We start from the raw sequence: 18,319 nt of genomic DNA on the forward strand, positions 1-18,319 counted from the left end.
GAGAACCACTGGCATATATAACATGGATCATGCAGGTACCCAGGAAAGAAAAACATAAAAGTTACCAAGGTGGATTTTGCACCACCAATAGAAATAAATGGTAATAAAACAGGTTTCAGACTAGCACCCGTGTTAGTCGCAAAAAGAAAAGGAGTACTTGTGGCACCTTAGAGACTAACAAATGTATTAGAGCATAAGCTTTCGTGAGCTACAGCTCACTTCATCGGATGCATTTGGTGGAAAAAACAGAGGAGAGATTTATATACACACACACAGAGAACATGAAACAATGGGTTTATCATACACACTGTAAGGAGAGTGATCACTTAAGATAAGCCATCACCAGCAGCAGGGGGGGGAAAAGGAGGAAAACCTTTCATGGTGACAAGCAAGGTAGGCTAATTCCACCAGTTAACAAGAATATCAGAGGAACAGTGGGGGGTGGGTGGGAGGGAGAAATACCATGGGGAAATAGTTTTACTTTGTGTAATGACTCATCCATTCCCAGTCTCTATTCAAGCCTAAGTTAATTGTATCCAGTTTGCAAATTAATTCCAATTCAGCAGTCTCTCGTTGGCGTCTGTTTTTGAAGCTTTTTTGTTGAAGGATAGCCACTCTTAGGTCTGTGATCGAGTGACCAGAGAGATTGAAGTGTTCTCCAACTGGTTTTTGAATGTTATAATTCTTGACGTCTGATTTGTGTCCATTCATTCTTTTACGTAGAGACTGTCCAGTTTGGCCAATGTACATGGCAGAGGGGCACTGCTGGCACATGATGGCATATATCACATTGGTAGATGCGCAGGTGAACGAGCCTCTGATAGTGTGACTGATGTGATTAGGCCCTATGATGGTATCCCCTGAATAGATATGTGGACAGAGTTGGCAACGGGCTTTGTTGCAAGGATAGGTTCCTGGGTTAGTGGTTCTGTTGTGTGGTGTGTGGTTGCTGGTGAGTATTTGCTTCAGATTGGGGGGCTGTCTGTAAGCAAGGACTGGTCTGTCTCCCAAGATCTGTGAGAGTGATGGGTCGTCCTTCAGGATAGGTTGTAGATCCTTGATGATGCGTTGGAGAGGTTTTAGTTGGGGGCTGAAGGTGATGGCTAGTGGCGTTCTGTTGTTTTCTTTGTTGGGCCTGTCCTGTAGTAGGTGACTTCTGGGTACTCTTCTGGCTCTGTCAATCTGTTTCTTCACCTCAGCAGGTGGGTATTGTAGTTGTAGGAATGCATGATAGAGATCTTGTAGGTGTTTGTCTCTGTCTGAGGGGTTGGAGCAAATGCGGTTATATCGTAGCGCTTGGCTGTAGACAATGTATCGAGTGGTATGATCTGGATGAAAACTAGAGGCATGTAGGTAGGAATAGCGGTCAGTAGGTTTCCGATATAGAGTGATGTTTATGTGACCATCGCTTATTAGCACCATAGTGTCCAGGAAGTGGATCTCTTGTGTGGACTGGTCCAGGCTGAGGTTGATGGTGGGATGGAAATTGTTGAAATCATGGTGGAATTCCTCAAGAGCTTCTTTTCCATGGGTCCAGATGATGAAGATGTCATCAATGTAGCGCAAATAGAGTAGGGGCATTAGGGGACGAGAGCTGAGGAAGCGTTGTTCTAAGTCAGCCATAAAAATGTTGGCATACTGTGGGGCCATGCGGGTACCCATCGCAGTGCCGCTGATTTGAAGGTATACATTGTCACCAAATGTGAAATAGTTATGGGTCAGGACAAAGTCACAAAGTTCAGCCACCAGGTTAACCGTGACAGTATCGGGGATACTGTTCCTGACGGCTTGTAGTCCATCTTTGTGTGGAATGTTGGTGTAGAGGGCTTCTACATCCATAGTGGCTAGGATGGTGCTTTTAAGAAGATCACCAATGGACTGTAGTTTCCTCAGGAAGTCAGTGGTGTCTCGAAGATAGCTGGAAGTGCTGGTAACGAAGGGCCTGAGGAGGGAGTCTACATAGCCAGACAATCCTGCTGTCAGGGTGCCAATGCCTGAGATGATGGGGCGTCCAGGATTTCCAGGTTTATGGATCTTGGGTAGCAGATAGAATACCTCAGGTCGGGGCTCCCGGGGTGTGTCTGTGCGGATTTGTTCTTTTGCTTTTTCAGAGAGTTTCTTGAGCAAATGCTGTAGTTTCTTTTGGTAACTCTCAGTGGGATCAGAGGGTAATGGCTTGTAGAAAGTGGTGTTGGAGAGCTGCCTAGTAGCCTCTTGTCCATACTCCGACCTATTCATGATGACGACAGCACCTCCTTTGTCAGCCTTTTTGATTTTGATGTCAGAGTTGTTTCTGAGGCTGTGGATGGCACTGTGTTCTGCATGGCTGAGGTTATGGGGTAAGCGATGCTGCTTTTCCACAATTTCAGCTCGTGCACGTCGGCGGAAGCAGTCTATGTAGAAATCCAGGCTGCTGTTTCGACCTTCAGGAGGAGTCCACCCAGAATCCTTCTTTTTGTAGTGTTGGCAGGAAGGTCTCTGTGGGTTAATATGTTGGTCAGAGGTGTGTTGGAAATATTCCTTGAGTCTGAGACGTCGAAAATAGGATTCTAGGTCACCACAGAACTGTATCATGTTCGTGGGGGTGGAGGGGAAAAAGGAGAGGCCCCGAGATAGGACAGATTCTTCTGCTGGGCTAAGAATATAGTTGGATAGATTAACAATATTGCTGGGTGGGTTACGGGAATCATTGTTGTGGCCCCTTGTGGCATATAGTAGTTTAGATAGCTTAGTGTCCTTTTTCTTTTGTAGAGAAGCAAAGTGTGTTTTGTAAATGGCTTGTCTAGTTTTTGTAAAGTCCAGCCACGAGGAAGTTTGTGTGGAAGGTTGGTTCTTTATGAGAGTATCCAGTTTTGAGAGCTCATTCTTAATCTTTCCCTGTTTGCTGTAGAGGATGTTGATCAGGTGGTTCCGCAGTTTCTTTGAGAGTGTGTGGCACAAGCTGTCAGCATAGTCTGTGTGGTATGTAGATTGTAATGGATTTTTTACCTTCAGTCCTTTCGGTATGATGTCCATCTGTTTGCATTTGGAGAGGAAGATGATGTCTGTCTGTATCTGTGCGAGTTTTTTCATGAAGTTGACAGATTTCCACTCTATACGGCAAAGCGCATAGAACTAGGAACCAATCACACACGAAAATGGTTTTCTAGCTACATGCAATCTTCAAATTATTTACTTTTGGAACAATCCACCTTCAGCCAAATGAAAAATGGCTAATCCTAATATCTACATACAGAGAAGCACAATAAATGTATTTTACAAGTTTCTAAAAGAATATTCTAAATGATGGAGAATCTAAAAAATAAAAAGCATATAAATGCCTCTAATCCTGTCTTTTAAAATTCCACTAATCCTTGTACTGGAATATGCATCTGTGTCTGTCCGTTCAATGAAAAGCTCTTTTTTCCATTGAACTGATCTAAGAGAGTCACACAATGAACCTGAACCAGAGCCCACTGAAATAAAAGTCAGTTTCCCCATTGACTTCAATAGGTTTTGGATCAGGCCCAATCTCAAAATCTAGATGTCAAAAGTGGTTGTTTATTTTTAAATGTCCTGTTGCTGACTGCTATGACCAACAGATCATGGGAAGATTTCTTACTGTGAACACAGTTTGCTTGCTGTGCAAAACTTACAGTTTTGGTAATACAGTCATATAATTTCCTTAGCAAAGCCATAGTTGGCAGGAAGTGATATTCAACAAGCAGGTTTTTGTTGTTGTTGTTGTTTTTGTTAATTCCCTTATCCCTTTATTTTTTACTCAGAAAACGGAAAGAAAATTTTATTTTTGGCACATGCTATAAATCCTGAATACAGCAATTTGTGATTGCCCCTGAGCTGAGCTACAACACACAAAAACATACATTCTGGACACCGTAAAATAAAAATCTCATTTGGCATGGAGAATAGCTTCATCTGGTACATGAGTTTTGTTATATTACTATCATTCTCAGCTAGTAAAAAATGCGGTTTTGTAATGTCGTTTCCTAAAACTGAAAATACCATTGTCTGTCCCATGTACATATCAAAGGAAGCCAAACTACTTAAGGACTAACAAAATAAATCAAAAAGACTCAATTCACTAACTATCTTGCCTGATCCCTGAACACATTTCCAACAATTACAGTTATCGCTTAGAAATTAAGAAATTGAATAGTAAAATAAATCCACATGCAGAGTCCAACCCCAACCTCCATGACCACACCTATACCACATTGTCATCTCCCTAATCCCTTCTTTGGAAGTGAAAAAAACAAAAAAGAGATAGGACTTGCCATGGCACAAATCCACAATATTGTACAACGTACAATCCACAGATAGTGGTTTCAAGGGAAAGTCCACAGCGAAGGCTTAAAAAATGACTTCCCTGGAGTATGTTTTCAAATAGCTCATGAGAGAGGAGAGATTATAGAAGTTTGCAGCCCACCTGTTCTCACTATACAATTTCTATTTCTGATAGTCTCTATACATCTTCTTCTCCCCATGAAACTGGGCCAATGAAATCCACATGACAGCTGGAGTAAGTCTCCTTACAACCTCTTGAGAGAACAGCAGCAGGGACACTCGGTGTTCTCAGTGAATCCCCCCAATATCAGAAGCAGAGAAGAGATTCTTACAAAAAGGGAAAATCCTAAATGGCAACTGGTCATCTTCCTGCCTCTCAAAAAATGAGGAAGAGGAGGAACTTAGTTTCTGTGCTGTCACAGAGCAAGCCATAAAATTTGCTTCCAATTCTTAATATTGATCAACTTCCATAGCTACTTAACCCAGGGAGATTGCAGAATTTCTTTGGAGTAGTCTAACAGTTACAAGGGCTATTGTCACTTAGATATTGCCAACAGTTTAGAAACAATTTCAGCTCACCATTAATTAATTATACACACTGCTGCAGCTAGACATGAAAAAAAGGAAAAAGGGTATCCTTTACCAAAAAGGACACATCAGCATTAATATTAATAGGTTAAAATAAAACACAGCCGGATCTCATGAATTACCCATGAGATCTGATTATATGCAATCAGATTCCAAGTGCTATAAGGTTGGGAATAGTGTCTTCAATCCAAATGGTTTTTCATTTATAAGTGCCAGCAATAATGACCTCAGGTTATTTCATTATTAATTTGATCTCTATTTGATAAAATACCATGATAGTTCCGTAAGATACTGATGACTAAAGTGTTCCTCATGATTAAAGATGACATTTACCTTATACAAATCACCCAAACTGGAAAAATCAAGCTAAAGGGCCACAATTCAAGGGAGAAGAGCCCTTTAAAGAAAGGCATATTGTAAAGCCGATTCTTCTTGAGTAACCTACAGGGGCTCTCTCTGACAAGCCACTGATGCAGTTTTGAAACAATCAGTTAAATAATTATGGAGATCCAGTTCCCTGATTATTGATTGACCTATATATTTTTTGGCATCAGTTATGCCCTAGAGGGACTGATTTGACAGGTAGTTAAGGTCCACGGTAAAAGTAAATTATGAAATAGCCAAGATAAGCGGGCCAACTTCCTAAAAAGATTAGTTTCTTCTGTTCATCAGAATATTTTAGGTGTTAGGTCACAGGATGCAAATAAGCATCATTTTGAGAGAACAGAGTATTTCCTTATGATGATTTCCATGCCAAACAGCTAATACACACAGCAAAATTATTAAAACATATGAAATAATCATCTATGTCAAAGTTAATTAATCTTAAATGGCAGACTATCAGGAAATAATACTGACTATCAGGATATATTCCTGGTAGTATATGTATACTAGATTTCAAGTTGAACTGTAGTTCTGGTTTAGTTTCCAAATATTAAAAGCCAAATATTGGACATCTGATATACTTTGGGCATTGGTTATGCCCCTGGTATTTAATCCTGTAGGCGCTGAATTTCCCAGGATTACAAAAAAAAACATCAGGGATTGCTGTTTTGGCAGTGGTAAAAGAGCGAGTTCTGTGATGGCAAGGTGCATTAAAGACTCTTAGAAGTAGTTCATCCTGACTTGCTTTGACCTTATCAAGAATGCCTCTTGCCTTGGTTTACACTCCTAGTGTGACTCAGGGCCCAGATGTGGGATCCAGACATCTCCCTCAAGACAGAAGTCAGGATGGGGGAGAAGGTCAGGTCAGGAATCATAGAATATCAGGGTTAGAAAGGACCTCAAGAGGTCATCTAGTCCAACCCTGTGGGAAATGCTGAGTATCAGATGTTTTAGAAATGTGTGCCAAGTAATGAAAAATAACAGTACAAGAGGCAGGGCTGCGGGTGGCAAGTTGAAGGACAAGGCCAGAAGATTTTGGCTGGACTGAGGACTAAACTTTGGCTGAACTAAGGACTAATGAGATAAGCAGCACCTGAGAGTCTTTACCACCACAAGATAATGGAACCCAAAGATAAGAATGATGAGAACATTGGGTGATAAACAACAGAAAAGGAATAAACAAGTGCTGTATATATATTGCTGTGGGAAGGGAAATAAAGTGCTTTTTACCAGCAACTGTGTCAGTTGTCCTGTAAGCCAGCCTGCTAGAAGCAACAAATGGTGACCCCGACGTGATAGAATTCTGTGAATTTGATACCACGGACAGAGGAAGAAATAGCAGGGACCGCCGCTGCCGGTGTCCTCCGTTCAGGTGAGGAACCGGGACGCCCAAGAGGCGGGGGAGCTCCCACTGAAAGGTGAGCGGCGGGGAATATCTCTCATAATGGGAGCGGCAGCATCAGCAGATGAGCAGGCCGTGTTTAAGGTCTTAAGCAATCTGCTTAATAACCAGGGAGAAAAATTTTCCCCAGAAGCTCTGCAAAAATTGCTTCGGTGGGGAAAGCGACGGGGTTTCCTGGTTAATGCAAAGAATGTGTTTGACTCCTTGGTGTGGAAAACAGTGGGGGAAGACCTGTGGGACTTTGTGGGGGTCGGAAATAAAGAAGCTGCTGCCTTGAGCCCTATCTGGCAGACTGTTCATCGAGCCGTTACCACCGCAGCGGCTCAGGCAGGGGCGCGTATTGCATTATGCGAGGCATTAGAATCATCAGCGAAAGGGGCCTTCACGGTAGGAGCGAAAGACTTTTTTGGTAAAACAATGCCTATGATTCCTTTGGCGCCGTTGGACCCCAGTGAGGTACCGTTGCCCTTGAAGGATGACGACTCAGATCGGGGCGAACCGATGGCCGTGGATCAGCCTGTGTCGGGGGAATTGTCATCGGGCAATCCAGAGAACCCTTTACAAGGGGGGTCAGGATTGCCGCCCGCGGTTGTGCCACCAGCCCCTCCCCGACACGTTCGGATTACTGACTTGCCTAAAACTGGAGAGTTTGATAACTTGACGCAGGACCAGATAATTCGGTGGTTATATAAGGAAGGTATTGCAGCTCAACAGATGATGGATGAGCTGGATAGAAAGGAAAACAGACCGCAAGGATCGTCATGATCGCATCTGCTACAACAGCTTCAAGAGCACGGCATACCTGACCCCTCACGTTTGCCCCATATTTGTAGGTTGTGTGGGTATTATGGTTGTACGGAGCATCTCACTCCCGAGGGAGAGTTGCGACCGACAGCAGCGGAAGAATATCGCAAAATTTATGCCCCCGCTACGCAACCGGTTCAACCAAAAGTGAAACCTCCGCCACCTACGTGTTCTTCAATTGGACGAGGGCAAGAAGAACGGGGGACGGGGGTGATTTGGAGGGATGGGGGGGGAGGAGTGGGATCTCCTGACCCAATTAAGCGCTGGCATGGATTGATAAAGGATGCTATAATTGAAGGGGAATTTTTGGATGCCATGCTGTCTACTTTCCCGGTATCGGTATCAAGGGAGGGGGTTAAATCTTGGGTGCCGTTAGACTGGAAATTGATGAGGGAGGCTCAGAAAGCTATTGTGGCGTATGGCTTGAAAAATCCGTATGTACAAGCATTATTAGAACAAATATTCTCGGGGCAAACAATGTGTCCCTTTGACGCCCAGAAATTTGCAGACGTTGTTAACACCCACACAGAGATTATTATGGAAGGATTCATGGAGAAAAAAGGCTGAGCACGCGGCAGTGCTTAATTTAGATAGACCCCGGGACGACCCTCTCCAGGTAGCATCAATAGACATGTTGTTGGGACAGGGGCGATTTGAAGAGCCTCAGCTACAGGCGCGATTGGTACCCCAAATATTACAACAGTCTCAGCTTCTAGCATTGGAGGCATTCAAAGAGCTCCCTGATTTGGGCACCCCTTCACCTCCCTATTTAAAAGTCACGCAGGGAGTGGGCGAATCTTTTGCCCTCTCTTTGGACCGCCTAAGGACGGCATTGGATAGGGCCCCTAATTTAACACCAGACGCCAGATCGGCATTGGGGGTAGATTTAGCCCTTCAAAATGCTAACCCCACGTGTAAGAAGATTTTGGTGACCTTACCAAAATCGGCCTCCCTAGTCGACATGATTGAAGCCTGCACTCGTGCTCCTTTGGTGGAGGAGGAGGAGAAGGCAAAGATTCATGCACGCGCCTTGGCGGTAGCCTTGAATACCTCCAAGTAGAATTGGCGTAGAGGAAGGGAGGGGGCGTGTTATCAGTGTGGAAAGATGGGTCATTTAAAACGGGATTGCCCCAAGAAAAGAGATCAGCCACAAAACAATGCACTTCCCTCCCCATTTCCCGGGACATGTAATCGATGTGAAAAATTCGGTCATAAAGCTACTGAGTGTCACTCCCGGTTTAAAAAAGATGGGACCCCTTTGTCGGGGTCGGGAAATGCCTCGCGGAACGCCAGCCGGCAGGGCGTGAGGACAAACAATACGCCGGCTGCTTGGACGGCCTCCGCGGGGCAACTTCCGGCAGTGCCGGAGTTGATTTGGCCACCGCCGCCGACGTCTCCCTAGCGAATGATAGGGTGACGCTCGTTCCATCGGTGGCATCTGGACCGTTGGGGCATGGATTAAGCACATTGTCAATAGGTAGATCATCCGCCTCCTTACAGGGGCTTTTTGTGCTTCCAGGACTAATTGATGCTGATCATAGAGGGAACATTGGGATTATGGTACGAGCTATATGCCCGCCTATTACAATAATGGCCGGAACCAAAATTGCACAATTAATACCCTTTCGTGCGAATGTTCCTGTGAAGTCATCCCAGATAAGAGGAACTGGGGGCTTCGGGTCGTCCAGTCAGGAAGACCCCACACCACTAACAACAGCATTTGTTTTGTCAGTGGGACAAGATCGTCCCACTAGATTAGTTCAATTTAAGGGCCCAGATGGTGATTCTTTCGAGCATCAGGTCCTTATCGATACTGGGGCAGATGTGACGGTGTTGCCCCTGCAGGGTTGGCCGGTGACATGGCCACTTCGACCGGTAACCACACCTCTTCAGGGCATTGGCGGACAGCGTGAGCCCATGCTGAGTGAATTTTTTATTGACATTACTGATGTAATCGATAATACATTAAGGGGGTCAGTCCGCCCTTACCTTGTCGATACAACTATTTGGCTGTTGGGGAGGGATTGCTTGAGTCAATGGGGGGTGGTGATCAGCTTCCCCCCTTTCTAGTAGCGGCCACTGAGGAGCAGCCAACCCTGGCATTGGAATGGAAATCCGATGAGCCGATTTGGGTTGCTCAGTGGCCGCTGCCAACAGAAAAACTTGCCGCATTAACAAAACTAGTAGAGGAGCAAGTACGTCTTGACCATCTAGAACCCTCAGTTAGTCCATGGAATACACCTGTGTTTACTATCCTAAAGAAATCAGGAAAATGGCGTTTGCTCCAAGATCTGCGTGCCATTAATGTTATTATTGTCAACATGGGTGCTTTACAGCCCGGTTTACCTGCCCCATCCATGCTCCCATCGGGGTGGCCATTACTAATCATTGACCTGAAGGATTGTTATTTTACTATTCCATTACACCCGAGAGACAGAGAGCGCTTTGCTTTCTCTAGTCCGATGGTAAATCGTGAAGCACCTTCCGTACGGTATCAGTGGAAGGTTTTGCCCCAAGGAATGAAAAATTCCCCTACCATCTGCCAGCTCTTCGTTGCATGGGCAATACGCCCAATCCGAGTGAAATATCCCCAATGGAAAATATATCATTACATGGATGATCTTTTATTTGCGGCACCAGTAGCCTTTGAACCCATGATTATAACACAGATCACCTCCACGTTAGCAGAAGCTGGTCTGTTTGTGGCCCCAGAAAAGGTTCAGACTAAAGCCCCTTTTTTGTATTTGGGACTTCAGATCACTGACTGCACCGTACACCCCCAGCAGTTGAAAATCTCCCCTCATGTGCGCACACTGTATGATGCACAGAAACTGCTAGGTGAACTGCAATGGCTTCGCCCCCTTTGTGGCATCACAAATCAGGATATAATTCCTCTTCTTCCCTTATTAGAAGGGGGGAGAGACCCTGGAGATAAACGACAACTGTCGGTACTACAGAAGCAAGCATTACAACGAATAGGACAGAAGGTGGGGGAGGGTTATTCCAGGAGATATCGGGAAAACTTACCCTTCGTGGTAGCGGTCTTTAGCCTAGATGCAGTATTGGAAGCGCTATTATTTCAGTGGGATACTAGGGATAAAGACCCCCTAGTCAGTTTGGAATGGATATTTCCACCGTGTAAAAATGTGCGTACGGTAACTTCCAGAATTGAAGCAATAGCCATGCTAATAGTGCAAGCGCGGAAAAGAGTAACCGTAATGACAGGAATTGATCCGCATCAGATTTTGTTGCCATTTTCAAAAACGATGATTACACATCTGTTGAAGTATGACACCGTGTTTGCTGTTGCCCTAGCAAATTATCAGGGACAATTGAGTTGTCATTACCCTCCCCACCGCCTGTTTTCTTCCCCGTTGCAGTTGGAAAAACACCTTATAAGACAGGAGAATCCAGTGACAGGAATAACAGTATTTACTGATGCGGCTGGGCGATCAGGGAGAGCAGGGGTAGTCTGGTGGGATGGACATACTTGGGCCCATAAGAAGGTTATTAGCGAGGGGTCGGTACAGATATTAGAACTCCTAGCTATACTTTTGGCATTTGATCACTGGAACCAAGAATCGCTCAATGTGATGAACGATTCTAAATATGCCGTGGGGTTAGTAAACAGGTTGGAGAGAGCTATGCTGGGAAAGGTTCATAATCCAGCATTGCAACAGATATTCTTGCGCCTTTGGCATCGACTCAATGAAAGAAAGTATCCATACTTTGTAGGCCATATCAGGAGCCATACTGGCCTGCCTAGATACTTAAGCACGGGCAACGATCAGGCAGATGCACTGGTGGGATCTGTAGTAGTACCCAGTCGGTTTGAGCAAGCTCGCCTGTCTCATGGATTTTTCCATCAATCAGCGAAAGCCCTAGCGCAACAATTCTCTCTACCTATATCCCAAACCCAAAGTATTGTAGCCTCTTGCTCAGAATGTAATAGGTTGACACCCACCTTTCCCGCCGGGGTTAATCCCCGAGGTCTAGAGGCTTTAATATTATGGCAGTCAGATGTCACCCAATATAACCAATTCGGAAAGCAGAAATACATCCATGTGTCAGTAGACACCTTCTCTGGAGTTATCTGGGCTACACCCCACGTGTCCACGGGCAGTAAGGAAGTGATAAAACATTGGCAGGCATGTTTTGCTGCATTAGGGGTGCCCCGATCGATAAAAACAGATAATGGAGCTGGGTATGTGGCCAGGCGCACCGCAACCTTTTTGCAAATGTAGGGGATAATACACAAAACAGGAGTGCCAGGCAATTCGACAGACCAGGCCATTATTGAACGATCTCATGGTACTTTGAAAGGAATGTTGGATAAGCAGGCAGAAACTGGACAGGATGCAGTAGTTCAGACACCAGCTGGGCGATTAGCTAAAGCGGTATATGTCCTTAATTGGTTGCAACCTAGTAGTGCTGATAACAATCATGTTCCAATGCAAAGACATCTAGGAAGTATTGGGATAGAACATGAGCAGAAGAAACCTAAGGTGAAATGGTTTGATTATGCCTCTCAACAATGGAAGGGGACAGCACAATTGCTAACCTGGGGACGGGGTCATGCTTGTGTCTCCCTTGATGAAGGTCCTCGGTGGATACCTGCTAAGTGGGTGTGGCCGTGGCTTGCTCGCCCTTGCACCCGGCGCCTGGAGAACAAGATCCTGCGCTTGGAGGGGAAGCATCAGAGGAGGTTGTGCTTGTGGCCATATCCTGTTTATTTCCAGAATGAGGATGTGGGTTATCAATATTGTTATAGTGGTATTGCTTGGGTTACAGGGGGGACTCCTTGTACCCCTACGCGTGCGAATGACGTATAACCTATGGGAACGTCTAGCATTGATAGCCAATGTCACACACTTTTGTTTGTCTGATTCTGTGGCAGCCGGGGAACTACTGGGCACTTGTCTTGTGCCCATATGTCATCATCCCGAAGAAATTGGCAGTCACACCATGCTTGCAGCTTATGCCAATTTGTCTTCACAGTATTCGAATATGGCAAATTGGGGCCCCGCCAATTACTCCTTGCTCCCTGGGGCCCTATCTTTACATACCCCGTACCCAGCCGGGGCAGATAATGTAACGTGTGCGCGAGTGGTTAATTGCACACGTGCAAAGGTACCCATGGGCTGCCAAACCGTAAGTGCCCCCCTTTTGAATTGTACTAATGCGGTTAATGTTTCTTTTAATTATGGACATATTATTTTGCCGTCTGGTTGGTTTTTTACCTGCGGCGAACGAACCTTTAGTTATATTCCCGCCAATCTAAGTCATAATACCTTGTGCTGTCTTAGCCAAATGACCCTTTTGTTGCCCGAAAAGAATCAGCAGCGAAATCGGCGAAGCACGGCCCTGCAAAATACGTGTTCCGCCGATGTTACCTTATATAGTCACTCAGAATATTTGGCTTTGCTGAATGCTGTTGCAGGCATTCCTGGCTTTGCAACTTATTAGATGGTGCAAACTTTGAATGCATTAGCTTGTTTTGCTGTTAAAGCGCTTAATGCTATATTACAGGCAATTGCTCTTTTAAGTATGGAACAACAGGAATTAAGAGATGCCATTTTAGATAATCGAGCTGCAATTGATTTTCTATTGCTTAAGCATCCCTGGTGTTGCTATTATGGAAAATGCTTTTAATTTAGAGAAATTAGTGTGTTGGAGTATTAAACAGTTTAATCTAATTTTTGAAATATTAACTGAGTTATTAATCGATGTAGATAGCATTTGCCATGCAGTTTTATATAATAGTGCTGCGAGTGAATTTTTGTTATTAGCACATGGACACGGATGTGAAGATTTTGAGGCTATGTGTTGTGTTAATTTGTCAGATCATTCTCACTCTGTTCATGAGTTACTTGCAAAATTAGAACAAAATATGAATAACATCATTATAGCACACTCTTTTATTAATTGGTATCTGTATTGATATAATTTGTTTGTGTGGTCCATATATAGTTCAATGTATGCGTTGGGGAATGTCACGGATGATTCAAGCTGCTTTTAAACAAAAAGGGGGAGATGTGGGAAATGCTGAGTATCAGATGTTTTAGAAATGTGTGCCAAGTAATGAAAAATAACAGTACAAGAGGCGGGGCTGCGGGTGGCAAGTTGAAGGACAAGGCCAGAAGATTTTGGCTGGACTGAGGACTAAACTTTGGCTGAACTAAGGACTAATGAGATAAGCAGCACCTGAGAGTCTTTACCACCACAAGATAATGGAACCCAAAGATAAGAATGATGAGAACATTGGGTGATAAACAACAGAAAAGGAATAAACAAGTGCTGTATATATATTGCTGTGGGAAGGGAAATAAAGTGCTTTTTACCAGCAACTGTGTCAGTTGTCCTGTAAGCCAGCCTGCTAGCAGCAACACAACCCCCTGCTCAAAGCAGGCACAATCCCCAATTTTTTTTGCCCCAGATCCCTAAATGGCCCCCTCAAGGATTGAACTCACAACCCTGGGTTTAGCAGGCCATGCTCAAACCACTGAGCTATCCCTTCCCAAGTAAATAAGGAGCAGGAAAGGATACTCATGAAGCTGACAGTGGAGTCAAGCAGAGACGTAGAACTAGAGGTGAGAGAGACTGGTGGGTAGCATGAGACTGCCAGCATGCTGAGAAATTTGTTGTGGCACACCCTGAAAGGTTATAAGGAAGGGTCTTATTTGATAGAAGTCCTGGAGGGAGCAAAAGTCTAGAAGAGGAGGTTGTTGGTGAGGAGGAGAGAGACTAACTGTCCCTCAATAAAAAGCACTCAGGATAAGTTTTTAGCATTCTAAGCATTAACATACTGTATAAAGTAATTAGTGCACAACTAATGCATGCCCAAAATGCTCTAGTTTCCAATTTAAAATGCTAGAGAAATAACATCAGTTGCTTCTCATTCCACTTTGTGTGACATACATTCTAGAGCTCTATTTATTCCAGTAGATGCAAAGGTCATTGAACATTTGCTCACAAAAAACTAAAACAAAAAACAAAGAAAATATCTTGCACATATGCCACACGGCGTAAGTTTTGATTTTATGACTTGATTCTAAACAAAGAAACCAAGTTTCAAAGAAAAAGTGTGACATGGTGTGTCTTATAAATTTCTGTATCACACACACATACTGTACCTGAAGAAGTATCCACTGTGAAAAGGGAAGAAAACTCTCCTGGAACCAGCTCATATGTCACAACTCCATATATCCCCGAATCCCTGTCTGTGGCAATGACATTGATGATCTCTGTTCCTGGGTGCGTATGACTACTGATGCTTGTCACATAGCTGGCTGGGTCGAAAATAGGTTGATTATCGTTAATGTCCTCTATCTCAATACGAACAAAAGCTTGGGCACTTAGCCCACCCTGTTGAATAAACCAGAACAAAGTAAAAATCAAAGTCAGTTACAGTTAAACAAATACATGCCTCAACGCATTGCTAGAATATAAAACAATCTACAATTAAATTGAACAAAAACATTTGTTAAAAGTAACTATTTAAAGGGCACCTGTAAAAGCCAGAAAATTGAGTTTAGGGAGTTAACAGTATCTTTAATGCAGCTCCACTGTGCTAGCTACTGCAGTACACAAAGGGATCTGTTCTCCCATGAAGGAACATGAGGTTTAAGTATAAAAACTCTTGTTTAACAAGAATTATCCATGTAAATCCCTTGTACATCTTGGCACACAGGATTTCACAGTCATCACCTATTACACTTTCTGTGGCTTCACAGATAAAGGTCAGGCCCTTTTTCTTCAAGAACAAATGCCTCTAGCACTTGAACGAAAAGAGAATCTCCACTAGTTGTATTAGCATTAGGGCCCATTTCCTCTACAGACTAGCTTCTAAAGGGAAACACACTTTCAGGTAGTGCTGACAATCCATCCAGCACACACACATACATACACACCCACCCACCCTTGGGTACTCAGAGGCACAATGGGATCAAATTCTGCAGGAGCAACCTCTATATTTCATTTCCTAACTTCCATGGCAACATTAATTTAATCTATCGACATGAAATACTATCCATTCCCATTTCCCACACAAATACACACAACCATGGCTCATAATTTTACATCAGTGAATATTTTCAAATAATAGACAATTATTTTTGAGCATAGTTTTTTTGCTAGGCTTTCCCGGAAGCCTGATCCCACATCCTGGACCTTGGCCCTCCTTTTGTCCCTGTGCATCTGGTGGGGGGGGGGGTGAGGGAGTGGGATGGTGAGCCTTGCAGCTGTCGTCACTAACTCATCTCCCCAGCTCCTCAAGACTGGGCTGCTATGCTATTCTCCACTTGGCTTACACTTCTGCCTCTCACACACCCTGGCTAGAAGCCAAACTCTTGCACTGGCTCCATGGAACAATACAGGGAGCATGCACTGGTTATTAACTCGATCTTGTGGGGAAGGCTGAAGAGAAAGCAGCAGCTGCAGGCCAGTCTGAGCAAGGCAGAACTACAGAAAAATGGCAATATGGTAAATTCCATAGCAAAAAAATTGAATTTTGTGCCATCTTGGAAAAAAATGAATTCTGTAGCTGCAGAATCATGGAGGCCATAGAGCCGTGACTGAGATGCACAGTCATTCACCTCTCAGCACTTTTGTTTTAGACTTCCTAAAGATGTAGGAAAGCACTACTGTATCAGTTTAGCTTTGGCTCACATTTTCAAGGTTCTTTCTACAGCCATAAAGGCTAAAACTTAATTTTAACAAAGCTGAGATTCTGTAGCACAGTTCTGTAGCAAGAAGCCAATTGTGTGGCAGTGGAATGATGGGATATACAGATTTCTGCACATGCCCTTGACAGTACATTACAACACGGATGGAAGAAGAGAATCTATGGATACAGAGTTTGATTTTCAAAGAGTTATGCGCAAAAAATGTTTACATGTAAGTTGAGTAAGTAATTATAGAGATTGCACACACAAAAATTGGATACTGGCATGAACAAAGGGCAAGCTATATTTAGCAATTCTGAATTTATGCATGATGCCACAGGAACCACTGGTGCAACTTAGACGTATATTTCTGCATGCACCACTGTGTGCCTCATTTATCGAGAAAAAATTTTTGGCCTTCACAAAACTGTCCAGAGTGTAGTCCAGTTACTCAGGCAGAGTTCTGCATTTGGGATTTGCACTACAGTGCAGTAGCAAGCTCAAAAAAACTGCATTCGATCTTTGGTCTGTTGACTCTATAGACTTGTACTGAATTGCTGAGATACAATAAATAAATCCATCAACATCTGTAAACATCTGTACATTTTCTCACTAAGGTTTTCATTTTTCCATATTTTTTCACATAGTCTATAGCCTGCGGCTGACAACGTCATGACACTGTTGTGAGGAACCTTAGTTTAAATGTATGAGGAAAATTAAGTAAAGTAATGAAAAATTACTTATTTGCAGGTTTCAGAGTAGCAGTATTCTTACAATAAACTGAATCGTGAACCCACAAGCAAAGTTAAAAGAGTTTAGTCCACAGGTGGAGATTAGGTTGAAAATGAAATCCTTATCCCTCACGCATTTGGTGCTGTCGGGTTTTCTTTTTTTTTTTTTTTTTAAGGGGTGGGATGAGAAGGAAGGAAAAATATGGGAAAGGGGGCAAAGGTGGGAGGAGTTTAAAAACAGCAAAGTATTATGGGGATTAATTTTAAATCACTTGACCCAATCTGTGTTCTTGACTGCTAAGGAAAAATGCAGACATTTCACTCTCCAATCTAAGAAGTTCATTTTAAGGAGTTAGACTGTAAAATCTTTTTTAGGGGGAGGTCCATTCTGAATATTTTTAGAAGGGTGGGTCATGAGATAGGGGCATGTAATGGCTGGTCTCCCTCATTCCTCTCTGTTCTTGTGCTAACCACTGTTGTTGAAGAGCCAGTGCCTCCTTTTCCTGACCCTGAAGCATATCCATTAGACACAAGTGAAGAGAGGCTCTACTATTGTTATCACCCAGTACAATGGATGACATGCAACCCTTCTTGTTTTAATACAGTAGAATTTCTTTAAGGTTATCTTGGCAGTGCTAATTTTTGAGAAAGACCCCTAGTGACCGGGAACAAACGGCTGCTATTTCTAACCACATTAATATGCTCCTTTATTTAGAGACAAGCATGACAGTTGATTATCCAGGAAATGAAGACGGATTTAAAGCATGCCCATTGTTGAAAGAAAATTACATTTGTTAAAACATATTTCAAGCAACAGTAGAACACTGTTGTTCATTTTGCCTTTGTATTCTAGAAACATTGCTCATATAACATTACGTCTCTCAAATGTTTAAATAACCTTTTAACTACAATTGTGCTGATAGATGGAATGGCAATAAAGTTGGGTACAAGTCACATTGTTGTGATTCTGAAATTTTGTTACTTGTGGAACAAACAATGAACATGATATACTGCTATAGAGCTGAAATTACCGTAACTGGAGACTTTCTTTTCCCTAGCAACATCCAATCTGTGTAAAAACATGAAGCTAACTATAAACCTCTCGAACCATTTTTCAAATATAAATAATACTACTTTCTTGACAGAAGAGATTCTACTGCTTAACAAATACCTATGATGTTATGTAGAACAGCTGCATTTTTTTTGTTTACATTGTAAGACTGCATAAGAATCTGACAGGATTTCAATTATAGCCTCCAACGTGCTGGGATACAAGATTCCACTAAAATGTTGTTCCAAACTGTAAGGTTATATATAGGTTCTCAGGACTTAAACACAGATTTTATTTTCTTTTAAATATGTTTATGAAGTTTTTAAGTTGTAATGCTGTAGTAGGGCAAGGAAGGAACAGAATTAGCCACTAATTTCAAAAGCTTTAACTTCAATGGGAATTTTGCCTGAGA

The 18,319-nt window shown here is 43.1% G+C and overlaps 1 protein-coding gene across 3 annotated transcripts in view; it reads right to left on the minus strand.

Moving 5' to 3' along the window:
* Window positions 1-18,319, minus strand: part of DCHS2 (dachsous cadherin-related 2) — a 236,933-nt gene that overhangs the window by 101,451 nt on the left and 117,163 nt on the right. For all 3 annotated transcript variants that reach the window (XM_043513268.1, XM_038400391.2, XM_043513269.1), the window contains exon 3: window positions 14,596-14,827. In XM_043513268.1, coding sequence (XP_043369203.1) covers window positions 14,596-14,827 — 232 coding nt within the window. The remainder of the gene's footprint in view (window positions 1-14,595; window positions 14,828-18,319) is intronic.

Source organism: Dermochelys coriacea, chromosome 4 (assembly GCF_009764565.3).
Source record: "Dermochelys coriacea isolate rDerCor1 chromosome 4, rDerCor1.pri.v4, whole genome shotgun sequence".
NCBI lineage: Eukaryota > Metazoa > Chordata > Testudines > Dermochelyidae > Dermochelys > Dermochelys coriacea.